The 13,890-nt window shown below is 43.4% G+C and overlaps 1 protein-coding gene across 1 annotated transcript in view; it reads left to right on the top strand.

Annotated features, from left to right (window-relative positions):
• Positions 1-13,890, top strand: part of TNFRSF25 (TNF receptor superfamily member 25) — a 196,310-nt gene that overhangs the window by 155,813 nt on the left and 26,607 nt on the right. The window contains exons 7-8 of the mRNA XM_086920064.1: positions 6,739-6,852; positions 9,850-9,890. Of these exons, the coding sequence (XP_086776190.1) occupies positions 6,739-6,852; positions 9,850-9,890 (155 nt within the window). The remainder of the gene's footprint in view (positions 1-6,738; positions 6,853-9,849; positions 9,891-13,890) is intronic.

The raw sequence follows: 13,890 nt of genomic DNA, 5'->3' as shown, positions 1-13,890 counted from the left end.
GGATTGTTGCTTAGTTTTATGGTGTAGGATGTCAGTAGTGGAACTGAAACTTTACTTTTTAGGTATCACCTGAGACAGCTTTGCCGCTGCCGCTAAGAAGACATTTTGTTACCTAAAAAAAAAAAGAATTAAAAATAGGGCTTAGCGCACGCCTATTACTTACTGCTGTTGGCTTCATCTTCACTCTCATTTCCTTGCTGCTTATTGGTCACTGTGCGCCGGTTTCACTTTCTCCTCACATGTTTGTCTCTTCCATGGAGAATGGACCTAGCCACCACTGCCCAGCGTCAATACTTTCAACCGGTCCTAAGTACCCAAATTCTCATCCCTTTAAGTTGGTTCCATTATAAAGTGCCTCCCTGTAACCTTCTTGTTCATCATCGGGAATGGATAAAAGTGCTCCAATACACCTTAGAGAACCATTCGGTAGCTTATTAACTGATGCAGTCACATACAGAACATTGTCCACACACCAGGGTTGTTGAAAACTATTCCAAATGTTTCTTAAATATTTGAGTTCTAGCTTGTAGACATTAGAGTGTACCATTCTCTCTTACTACACAATGAGGGTTGGTGAAAACTATTCCAAATGTTTCTTAAATATTTGACATCTAGCTTGTAGACATTAGAGTCTACCATTCTCCCTTAATACACAATGAGGGTTGGTGAAAACTATTCCAAATGTTTCTTAAATATTTGACATCTAGCTTGTAGACATTAGAGTCTATCATTCTCTCTTACTACACAATGTGGGTTGGTGAAAACTATTCCAAATGTTTCTTAAATATTTGACATCTAGCTTGTAGACATTAGAGTCTATCATTCTCTCTTACTACACAATGTGGGTTGGTGAAAACTATTCCAAATGTTTCTTAAAAAGCTGAGCTCGTCATGTAACGCGGAAAAGGGAAAACAGCCGCACAGCGCAAAAATCACCGCAGCAGCGATGCGGTTAAATATTCGACTTCTAGCTTGTAGACATTAGAGTCTACCATTCTCTCTTACTACACAATGAGGGTTGGTGAAAACGATTCCAAATGTTTCTTAAATATTTGATTTCTAGCTTGTAGACATTAGAGTCTACCATTCTCCCTTAATACACATTGAGTGTTGGTGAAAACTATTCCAAATGTTTCTTAAATATTTGATTTCTAGCTTGTAGACATTAGAGTCTACCATTCTCTCTTACTACACAATGACTATACTTAGCTACCATTGAGAATGAGACACATTCTTGCCCATCCTTCTTTAGAAAGGTGAACGTTTATTTTAGTGTTAGATGGCACTCCCTCTCTCAGAGATTCTGGGATGACCTGAAATGCCACAATTCATTAGCTGAGGTAACCCTACTTCCTAAGTAGGAACTTTGTAGGTTTCCTTCTAACTGCAACCCAGCACTTTTTTACTAATAAAATGCCCAGGATTCTCCCATGGCCCAATGAGTCTCAATCCACTTGCCATTCACCCCGCATACCTGCAGCCATTTAGAAAATGGGAAGTTCCTTTAAGCAGAGGTGCATGTCTTGTTGGCATAGCCAGAGGCCTATGTTTCTGGGGTCCCATTGCACGATCAGATGTTCACTTTCTAAAGAGGCTGACCTACCTACGTCGGGCATGACTTGAGGAGATTGGGACTCCTCCTAGAATAATCCTGAGAGGATCCCAGGTAGTGCTTCAGAATTACACTCTACAATGAAAGGCAGTTTTTCATGTGAAGTTCTTTTCAGGAACTCCTGACAGTAGAGAGTGCCCCGTCATCTTTATTCCTCCAACCCCTTGAACACACTCTCCACGGCTCCAGGTCAGAGAACCACCACAAATCAACCAGAATATTCTGACCATGTGACCCATGGGTCACATGGTCACATTCATTCTGCAAGCACCAATTCAGTCATACACGAGAGAACAATAATGAAAAAGCCCACCACCTACTGTTGTCCATATAAAGAAAATACTGACAAGCAACTGGGTGTTAGACATCAATCAATGTAAAACCACTTATAGTGTTCATACTCAACATTAACCCCACATATCTCAATAATCACAAACCTACTGACACCTCCACTCAGTCAAACTCCTACTCACAGCCCTTCTCTACAATATGCTGAACCAGATCCGGCAGTCCTGGCTTCTCGTACCTCGCTCCTAAAGCCTGGAACAACCGGCCCCTGCACATCAGAGCTGTTTCCTCAGTTCTTAACCTATGTTGACCTACGACTTACCTGTCGATATTTCTTTCTGATATTTTGCCCTCAATATTGTTTCCCATTGATATTCTAGAGTCGATATTCAGGAAGCACACCACGCCCATCCACTGCTTTCTGATTCAGCATTGCCAATTAATAGAAGTTGGTATTTGATCAATTTTGTGGTGCTCTGCTGACTCTGACTTTGGGGGCATAACGAACTTACCTGCAACCGCCCTCCTTGATCCCGCGCTGCTCCTTCTTCCGCCACCACATCTCCTGGCTGGGGTCTCGGGTCTCCCCCCCCCCCCCCCCCCCCCCCCCGCCGCCGTAGCTCCTTCCCACACCTGCACGGCCGCGGAGAGGGGGGGACTACATTGCCCAGGAGCCCAAGCGGCAGGAAGCCGCCACCGATCATCCCGCGCCCGGAGGCGCTTAAAGCTGAGCAGAGCCCCGGTGGAGCGGGTGCTCTGCTAACTCTGACTTTGGGGGCATAACAAACTTACCTGCAAACGCCCTCCTTGATCCCGCGCTGCTCCTTCTTCTGCCACCACAGCTCCTGGTTCGGGTCTCGTGTTTCCCCCCTGCCGCCGTAGCTCCTTCCCACACCTGCACGGCCGGAGAGAGGGGGGGGGACTGCATTGCTCAGGAGCCCAAGCGCTTAAAGCTGAGCAGAGCCCTCGCATCGCGGGACCGCGCGTGGGCCGTGCCGGGCTAAGCCCGGGCAAAGGGCGGGCCCTCTGTGGCCCTCAGTGGCCGAAGGTGGCCAGGTCGGGCTACTGCTCTTGGTATTTTCTTTTCAGTCGAGGTCTGTCTCTTAGTAAATATTGCATCATACTACATAGTTATAGATGTACCATATGTATTTTAGTTTTTTCGAAGCAATCATTATATTTTAACATATGAGTATCAGTTTTTACGGTGAAGTACTATCTTTCTTATTTGGAGGTGTATGTTTTTATTGTTTATTGTTCTATCGTATCATTATCTAATTATATTTACACCTAGTGTTAAAAATGGGGAAGAATACTCCGAATCAATCGAACAATAATGGGAAACAAAGGGCAGCTATTAACACCCCCTTACCCAGTTTAACAGCAATAGATTGAATGTTGCAGAAAACAATAGGGGTGGTCGCTTCTGCAATTGAAAGTACAGAAAGACGTTTATCACTCCCACCGGGTACCCTCCCGCCTTTACCTAATATAAATACCTCCATGTTAACTACTAACTCACAGGATTCTATGTTAGCCCCTCTTTTGTAGCTTTGCCTAGGTCACATGCTACAACGCCAACAAACAAGATATTGTTTAGGGCAACATCTGATATAACTGAATTATTGCCCCCAACTACAAGGTTATCTATGACCCCTTTATTAACCAATGGTAATCAAACGGGTGATACCCTCCCTCCTCTAAACGATGATGTTTCAGATAAAGAGGAGCTAGATACCTCGGGGAGTCCAACTTCAGTTCTAAATATTAGCGATAGCCCCTGTGTGAGGACTAGAGGGCAGAAGGCGAGATGTAAGCAAAAACATATTTCTAGGGAAAGGCAATCAACTACAATTATTAAAAACTGCAAAAGCAAAAGGAATACTAAACATAAACAAAACCCTGGAGTTGAAAAGTCAAAAGGGAGTAGAGCGAGCAAAGAGAATGTTCAAACTGAGACTGTCCCCCCACCAACTATTATCGAAGATCCTACAAAAGACGACCTATTCTGGGAAAGAGTGGAAACTCTTTTGATTACTTTTTTAGAACCTCTCACCTTACAAGTCAAGAACATAGAATTAAGGCTGACTAACATTGAGGGAAAGATAGATAAGAAGCTGAGCTCAAGTGAGGGAAATCTACCTCCTAGATTAACTCAGCCTACTGCCACTTGTTCCAAAACTACTACCCCAGCTTCAGTTAAAGTGTCAATTCCACCTAAAGACCCATCCCCAGTTAAAGGTGCTTCAGCCAAACATAAAAATCCTAACCCAAAACCTACTGATAAACCTGAGTTTAAAGATTTAAGAAGAGACACTCTAACCAATGGTAATGGGTCAGCTACCCCAGTTACAGCAGCCTCAAATGCATCTTCCTATGTACCATCCCATCATGGAAGAGCAGAGGATGATTTTGAGACAGGGGTAACTTCTAACCTACTTAATCTAAATCTACCACCAGAAGCAACACCATATACTGTGGTTTTGACAAATGTCCCTCAACTTCCCCCTAATACCTTCGAAAATTGGTCGACCCTGAGAAATAAATCTCTTTATTTCCTATCCTCCAGGATTGGACTTAAAAATCATCTCTTCTCGGAGTTCAAAATGGCTAGAAGAGTGAGATGGGTAGGCACCTCCAATAAAATGTTGAGGGGTGACTGCGTAGTTCTATCATTTCGGTCGCCACAACTAGTTAGCACAGTACTGGAGAGAGCAGCCATAGAGACATATGATCCACATTTTGTTAACATTCTTCCCCTTGGCTACTTTTACTCCCCGCCTCAACCTTCCAGGTGTCCTCCCCTTCTCTGTCCACCTTTGAACCCGGAAGAACTATGGGGTAGAAGATATGGTGTTCCAACATTTAATTATTACGATACTCTTAGCGGTTTGGAAATAATGACTGACTACAGCCAGATATCATTATATCTATCTCACCAGGTATAGAGGCAGATCTTACTCCCGAATCCCGCACAAGAAAACATACAGGTGCAAGTGGGGAAAATTTACTATGTGTAATTCCAGCAATATTGGAGGGAGACAAATTTAGGGGGGATGTTGTGACACTACAAGAAGGCACTGGGGGTGGGACTGACCAAGTAGCCCCCTTCTTACTTACTGACTCTATCACCATGACTTCTGCCGTCCTGCCTATCCCCCTGACAGATCCTTCGATGCTTAAAATCTCATCTTGGAATATAGCGGGAATTAGATCAAAAATCGAAAACCCAATCTGGTGGGACTTTGTTCAAGCGCAGGATCTGCTCTGTCTTCAGGAAACACGGAGCCTTGAACCAGTACATTTGAATGGTTATAGGACATTTCATACACCGGCCCTTGCGGCTCTCTATGGAAGACCAAAGGGTGGTTTGAGTGTCTATTTATCTAATAAATTGGTGCTTGCAAAAGTTATTGAACCTGTTAAAGACACTTACTTTCAAATCCTGGTACTTGTTTCTGTCTGTGACACCCCAATTGCCATTGTTAACTTATATAATAATATCCCCTCTGGAGATGTAATGATTGTCTTAAGGAAACTATAGTCTTGTCTACCCAGGAAAAAATCTTTAAGCATAAATTGATGATAATTTTGCTAGGGGATTTTAATTGTAATTTGTGTGAATTTATACAAGACAATAGGTGTGGTTTAGCACAGAATGATGGTGAGGGCCGTCTGCATTTTAAACATACCTCTCTAGGGGAACAGTTTAACAGTTTGCTGGCTGATTTTGACCTAGGGTTTGCAAACGAATTGTGTACCTCATCCTCTGTACCTGCTCCAACCATTAATGGTAGGGGCTGTTTTACAACCATAGATTATGTTATTGTCTCTAACAAATGTGGTAACAGAATTCACTCTTTCAGTGTCTCTGATATAGTACTGAGCGACCACTTCCCACTTTGTGTGACCATCCAGTTACCTACTGTATCTACACAGATTAATGAGGAAGAAAGCGAGTTTGGACACAAATCTAGCCATTGGTAGCGTTAATGGGTATACGCTAAAATGGGCTATGATAAATGAGGCAGAGATAATTAAGGGAGTAGTTGACAAATGCTTCTTGGAAATAATGACATGTTATGGGGCAGATTCACCACCTGAAGCCTGCCTTGCATCCTTCCTTTCAATATCAAATGAAATTAAAGGCTCCCTTACGAGGCAATTTAAGAATAAAAAAAAAGGGGGCAGTTGGTTTGACTCTAGGTGCACCAGGGCCTATGCGCTCCTGAAGAAGGCACTGCATAAAAAACCCAGATCTAATGAGGATGTTGGTAGACGTAGGAAAGAATATAAAATGGCATAAAGACCGGAAGAATACTTTGAGGACTGAAGCCTGGGAGGCTCTCCATTCCGCTTCTATAAGCAATGATAGTGCGAGTTTTTGGAAACTCGTGAGAACTCCCTTTCTTAGAGAAGAGGTCGGCCCGACAACAGAAATAGCAATCCCTGATTCAGATTGGGTTAGACATTTCTCGAGAGTATAATGTGTTTAATGTGTTGCCTTTCCATTAGTTTAGCTCTTTAACTTAATCCTCCTCCTTTAATGTTCCCTATGAGTTATTGGGTGAAATCAAGGCTTGGCAGCCTTGGCAACCCAAGCATTCTGTGGCATTGGCAGTGGGCTACTAAGGAAAATTCTGGGCACCTACACTTGCCATTTTTTTTTCATCACTTTTGACAAGTTGACTATTGCTTCTGTTTACACCGAAATTAGGTTTTCCATGAGAGTGCAAGTGACTGTCAGATAGATGCTACATTGACTCAAAGTTAATTGCAGTTCAGCATTTGATGAATGACACATCCAATGTTAACACTTCTGTGTGTTCTCATTTCAGAGAATCCACCGATACTCATAACGATCGGTGCCGTCATCACATCCGTGATAATATTTGGGGGTGTCCTAATGTACTGTTACGTAAGGAGGAAGGAAAGAGCTCTTCAAGATGGGGGTAAATATTGTCAATATGTGTTTATGTGCATTGGACGCCACAGAGGCTCAGTCATCATAGGATCACAATGCTGCACTGTACAGACATTAACTCCTTGACCGCGGTTCAAATTCCGCTGCGGTGCCGGGGAATTCATAAGTGGGCGTGTTTGGGCCGTCCCCCGGCCGTCCTCTGCACACGCCCACTGTGACGTCGGAAGGCCGGGTGCCGTCCCACGCACCCAACAGGTTAAACAAAGCACATAGCTAAACCCCACCAGGATCAGTCAGCGTACAATGTGCAATATCATCAGTGTAACATAGTACACATAGATAAAGACTACTAGACAACAATGAACAAATAACAGGATTTTGATTTCTTGTTTTTACATACATTTTGAAACTAGATAAACTTTCAGAAGTAATAACGTTTATTTTTTTCTAAATTTAAGCATGATGTATTTACACGCTATGGATCAAGGAAAAAAATAGCAACTAGCACGGCTAGCAATTGTTTCATTTTGAGTAATTTGGTGATTTGAATTTTTTTGTGGGAAATGTATGAATTTTCATTGCATTCCAAACGTGAATTCATCAACTAATTTTAAACATGTTATTTTGGAAGTCGCCCTTGCTTGTCGAGGTATTTTGTGGATTTTTAAGTGTAGCTCTCACTACTAATCAAACAATTTGCATGTACATACTGGCAAATAGCAATTTATTTTGAAGCGTTCCATATGTCTATTTTCAGCTCACAAATATAGCCAATAAAGCACACACAGTGGCAAACCAAAATTACACCCACAAATACAAGAACAAACAGCTAAAGGTATATCATCAGAGAGTTTTCATCAACGCAGAGAGAAGTGGTAGTCTTTGCAACTGTGATAGTCAATTTACAATGTATTAATATGATAATCCAATTGCAAATGTCTTTACAATTCTCAATGTCAACATAGCAATTCCTTTTGAATCACAAGTGTATTCCCCTATTCCTTGCAATTTACATGGAAATTAGGGGTGGGCAGAACTCACGACAGAGTTTCATTCTGTGGAGTTCTGCAAAGTTACCTTAAAAGTCTGTGAGATTCTGCAGAGATCCGTGAGCGGCAGAGGTTTGGTTTGGTGCACTGCTCACTCTGATTTTGTCCTGTGCTGTAAAAATCAGCAGAAATGTACCATGTGGTGAACTAGAGTGTGCTTCTTCCTTCGGTTGCTCAAGTAGATTTTGTACTCTAGCAGCAGCTTTCTCAACATGAGCGGCAGCTTTCTCAACCCAAGCGGTAGTGACCTGCTGTGACTGTCTGCATTGAGAAATGTCGCCAGAAGGTGGTCTACTGCTCTCTTTTATGTCTTGCGCTCGGCAACTAACCATTGGCGAGCCACACAGGAGAAAATATTCTGGCCCTCACGCTGTTTGGCTCTAGGTCCCCTTAACGCCCCTCCAGTGTCGAGGGTCACTGCCTGTCACTGGCCAGCTCTCGAGTACCATGTGGGTGTAATGTGCTAAGGAAATGCTGGGTTGCAACCAACATAACTCTTTAGCCTCCAGAAGTGGCTCAAATGGTGTGGGTGCTAGAGACTTTAAAAGATCGTTACTCTAGGGGTGAATGTTTCCTCCCAAAAATAATTAAATAATAGGACTGCTTTTACCTATCGCCACTTTGAAATATAATGTTGCAAAAAAGGTTACACATCAGTGAATGCTGTGTGATGATCAAAAAGTGACAGACAGCCCATCTATCCAAAACATGATGTGGCTCACCCAAACATGCCAATGACTGGAGAGGGCTGCCCTAAAGTCCCATTCCTTATATTGTGTATTGGGTGTCGTGCTGGCTTGAGGTCTTGCCTGTCCAGAGCAAGTGGTAAATGTGTTGTGCATTGAACTCCTAGAGAAAGGGAATACCTTGACAAATACTGCATGGTAATTGTGTGTCTGCACAGTTATTCCTTATTGAGGGATTTAAATAATAATTTTACAGTAGGAAGAGCGGTGGCGCAGCGGCCAGGGCGACTGACGCCGGACGCTGGGTTCACGGTTCTATCCCTGGCTCCGGCGGCAGGGGTTTGCCCAGCACCATGTGACTCTGAGCAATAGCTCGCTTAATCTTCCTAACGGCCCCCAGCGCCGGGATGCCTGCGGGTAGCTGTGCGCTTTGCAAATGCTGGATTTACAGTACTGGTGGGGTGTTACTGCACAGTAAAAGTAAATATGTGTACAGAGTTTGCATCTTTTGAGGACTGTACAAGTCTTACTTGGGGCCTAAATTGGGCTATATTAGCCCCTCCTGTCTACAGCACTTCGAGACAGCAGAACCGTGGTATGAATAGCTCTTAACAAAAAACATAGGGGTTTAAATACAAGCCTCTTGTGCCACCGCTAGGTCATTTTTTTACCAGCAGCAACGCAAACAAAGCACCACACTGCTCCATATCTACAAACTAACACATTGGGTCCTGCGGCACAATATACCTGCACCAGGGACAATGAATGCAGGGTAGGGGTTCCATGCAAAAAAGCCACGTACAAGAGGTGCAGGAAAATGTACAACTTTTCACTGCATCACTCTATGACTTGAATGCGTCAGAATCCATATGCCTACACCGAGCAGGCATAAGGATTGATGCAGGGTTTTTTACATGGGACTCGCTTATGTGTTCTGACAAATTGCTGGAGTTGCGTTATTTTTTTGACCAACTCCAGCAATGCGCGTCTTTTGCGCCAACAGATGAGTCAAACTTTCTGACGCATCTGTTAAATCCTTGCGTCAAGTAGTTCTGTATTGTAAATACAGCACAACCATGGTGTCGCAGACACAAGGAAACAGACGCATCAATGCTGATGCGTCAGTTTCTTGTAAATGAGGTCCCTAATATTTAAATAAACATTGTAAAGGAAGCTTGTTTATACTAAATATATGGGCTATTTTGATATACTTCATGGATAATTCCTTCGTTCACAAAACACATTTCTGATCGGCACAGTATGAACTTGACACATTGTTCTTTTTTACAGCTCCGGAGACCGAAAGAACTGTGGATGATACAAATTATTCGGTAAGAGGACAAACCCTAAGGATGAACTGTCTTTTCTGTGTTGTCTTTAGTCCTGTGCCTATTCTCCTTCTTCATCGCTAAACCTTCTAGATCTGCAAACATTCCATTCACCCTTACATCATCAATGAAATGCACAGGGTAATATGCAGCCTTTCAGTGTCAGGCATCATGGGTGGCACCTACATTTTCACTTTCTCTTCCCTCCTACCCCATTGCCTCACTCCAGTCCTGCCTGCTTGAGGAGATGTTGGGGCGTCCAACTAACGATGATTGAAGTGACTGTATCAATCAGTTCAAAATAAGTAAGAAGAACCCTTTGTGTTAACAGCTTTACAAGTGTGATCTAAAATGGCATATGTAAGAGTGGTGCCTCAGCACAAGGGATGCTGCTCTAAAAATGTAGAGGCACAAGCAGGTCATTTCAAAGCGATTCCCAAATTTAAATAGCTAATTTTTAGTAATTTTAGGCTTCCAAAGGAACATTTAAAAAAATGGTCAAATAAGATTGCTTGATCCATTATACCCTACAACCAAAGCATTTATTATGGGAAATTCTTTTAAAGTTATAAATATGTAAAAGCCAGTGGAGAATATTGGGCATTCAAAATGATGGTGCTCATACGCAGCTTCTTCAACGCGAGCAGCAGGCTTCTCAACACGAGCGATAGCAATCTGCCACAGCCACCCAAATTGAGAAATCTCACCTGGAGGTGCTCTAGCATGTGATTTTTCACGCTCGCGAACTTAACATTGGCGAGCCGCATGGGAGGTAAAACTCTGCTCCGCTACGCAAAGTTTTTCGGAACTCTGTGCGGAGTAGGCAAAACTATGTGAACTCCGCCATTGTAGCGGAATTCATCGCCCACTCGTAATTTTTATAGACCTTGGCTAAAAACTGTTTCACATTGTTTCTAGTTAATAAAGACGTGTACCTTTTTAGTTTTCGTAATGTATAAATCATCTGTCAATTCATCACTCTTTTGTGCAATATATTGATCATTTTAAGTATATTGATATTCATTTAATACGATTCGGTATCCATTTGGAAGTGGCGTGTTGATAAAATTAAAACTAACAACAGTTGCCAAACGTTAATTATCAGATTGTCGGCCAAGCTACATTTTCCTAGAACAGCTAAGTTTGTGAATTTATAATGTATATTTTCAGTTTTAATAAAGAGAACAAAAACAAAATATTGATGCCATGGCACTGAAATAAATAGAAGATAAGCAAAGCCTCAGGTAAACATCCATGTCCAAGCCAAATGATCAGGGGTAGAATAGAGAAGCAATAAGAGGCAGTTTCAGAACTTGGAGGAAAGAGCATCTCCTTTGAGTAAAAAGTAGTAAACTTGTAAAGCGCACAGCTGCCCCAGCAACGGGGCGTCCCGGCACTGTATAACGCTGTGGAACCCTTCCTGGCTCTCCCTGTGAGATGCCCCTCCTGGGCACCCCCAAGGTGAAGCCAGGCATCCCAGTGTTGTTGGGGCCGTTGTGGAGATTAAGCAAGCTATTGCCCAGAGTTGCAGCGTGGGACCCATGATTAGAGTAGGCATCAAGGTGAGAATTATTGAGTCTGCAGACATTTAGCCCAAAACCCTGCCGCGTCGAGACTTGAACCCTGGTCCCAGGCCTGATCTCTGCGTCAGAGTATGCCGCTCTAACCAGTGAGCCACCTGATAGCCATGCTAGAGACCATAGTCAACACACAGGAATGTGTGCCGACAACTAGCCTGGAGGTCAAAGGTACTGGTCTGGAAGCAGGAAAGTTAAAGTGGTGTCAACAAGAGACCACATAGTAGGAATAGAGAGCGACATAAAGAATTTCTGCAATGTCTCTTCCTTTTAAGATTGTTGAGATCCCAAATGAGGATACTAGAAATTGGCACTATTAAATCCCAGGGCCTCCTCAGACATTCATCTGTGCTCCCAGCAAGAAAGTAGCCAGTTCCAATAGAAAAATAAGAGGGGCATATTACCAAGATGGCGAAACGAAATTATTGCCGCTTTTTCAGCCGTTTTTTGCCAAAAAACTGCAATAATTTTGCCTTATCAATCTGCGATAATTTTGCCTTATCAGCTAAGACACGCTATTGCGTGTTTTGCTGATTTAGCGCCCCTTTCAACAATGCCCAGCTTTGCATCTCGAATGAGATGCAAAGTGGGCCTTCCGTGCCAAAATAACTTGAGAAATGTCTCTAACCGACATTTCTCCAATTATCAAGCTGCACGCAAACAGGCAGAGCGTTAATAGAAGTAGCGCTAACCACAGTTAACGCTACTTTCCTAACGCCTGCTTGTGACCTGACTTAACCATGTAATGCAATGGGAGGTGGATTACATGGCTAAGATCACCCTGCCTATCAGCAAGTTTTCGCTGGTTGCAGTGTGATAATCGCTGGATTTCCAGCGATAAGCACACTGTTTTCCAGCTAATGCATAAATTCCTATGGCTTGGGAGATAAGCATTGCTGATAGCACGCTATCTCCGCAATAGAATCCAGCGTTAACCTGCGATAATTATCCTCGCGCTGAAAGCGCTGAGCGATAATTATTGCAGGACCTTGCTAATATGCCCCGAAGTTCCCTAATTTCAGAATGGGTGTGCTTGAAAAGGAAGAAGTATCCTGCAAAGAGAAGAAGACTAGGACATCTTGATGAGGGAATCTGCGATGGTTTACAGGAAAGAGAGAAATAAACGGCTGCAAAAGTAGGTGGTTTTCCATGGCAAACAGGGTGTAGGGAATTAGCCAATCACTGCATACTGTGCAGAATTAGAATGGCACTTACCGCTAGCTCAACAGAACATTCCTCGGTTTCAAGAAAAAGAAGATTCCAAACTGCTGGGGAAAGAAGACTGAAGAATTTCAGACTCCAGATGGTTCCCAGGGACATAAACTACCTTCAAAGCAGCAACTGGTTGGCCTGTTGTTGCTACAGGGAGACAAAGGCAGAAGTTCATGCCCTTCTATAAAGGATCCAGCTGACCAGTTGGGACTGGACCATGAGAGCTCCTTGGCTAGAGAGATACATGAGCCATATACATGAAAAAGTGGCACAGAGAAGCTTAACAAGTCACCTTGCTCCACTGTATCACTTGGAAAGGGCAAGAATGTGCCGTATTTAAGGCAATACGCTGCATGCCTGTCCTTTCCCCTGTGCTGGTGCACAATGGACTGCCTAGCACCAATGCAGGCACCCTTGCAGCATGGTGCAGCGGTCCCTGCATGCAGAATTATTTTTGTGTACGAAGGGGCACCTTCCTGCACAAACACAATCCTGAGAGGCTTTTTCCTCTTTCTATGTGAGGTGCAGAATGCAGCGCACATAGAAAGAGAAAAAAAACTAGGAGAAATAAAGATATTTCTCATCATTACGTCATTCTTGGGGAATGATACCTTTTTGGCCCATTCCCACGTTTAGGTGTTCTTGTAAATATGGAAATGTGTCAAAAGCGGAGCATGTTGCATAGGAACACTCACACTATTTCTATAGAAACGCACCCTGCCTAGAATGCCTTAAGCCCATTATTGTTCAACGCTTACTTGGCCCCGCTTGCCAAGGTAGTAGAGTCATGGGGGGTCAGGGTGGTCTCATATGCTGATGATACTCAGCTTGTTTTTTCATTCAGAGACCATTCTGACTCCCTCTTCACCAACTTCAGAAACTGCCTTGGCAATATCTGCGCACGGATGGCTGCCAATCACCTTGCCCTAAACACTGACAAAACTGAGGTTCTCTTTTTTAGCCAGAAATTGACTCCCCCTGCAACCCTATGGTGGCCTACTGTCCTGAACCCTCCACCCATACCAGTGCAGTCCGCCCGCAACCTTGGCTTCGTATTTGATAATTCCTTGTCCGGTAAAGCCCAGGTCAATAAAGTTGCGGGGGCCTGTTTTAATAAGCTGCGTATGATCAGGAAGATTTTTCCCTACCTCCCCCAGACATCCCGCAAAACGGTTGTCCAGGCACTTATCACGGCACATCTTGATTATGCCAAT

Source organism: Lissotriton vulgaris, chromosome 5, assembly GCF_964263255.1.
Source record: "Lissotriton vulgaris chromosome 5, aLisVul1.2, whole genome shotgun sequence".
Taxonomy (NCBI): domain Eukaryota; kingdom Metazoa; phylum Chordata; class Amphibia; order Caudata; family Salamandridae; genus Lissotriton; species Lissotriton vulgaris.
This window is presented reverse-complemented; position numbering and strand designations above follow the sequence as displayed.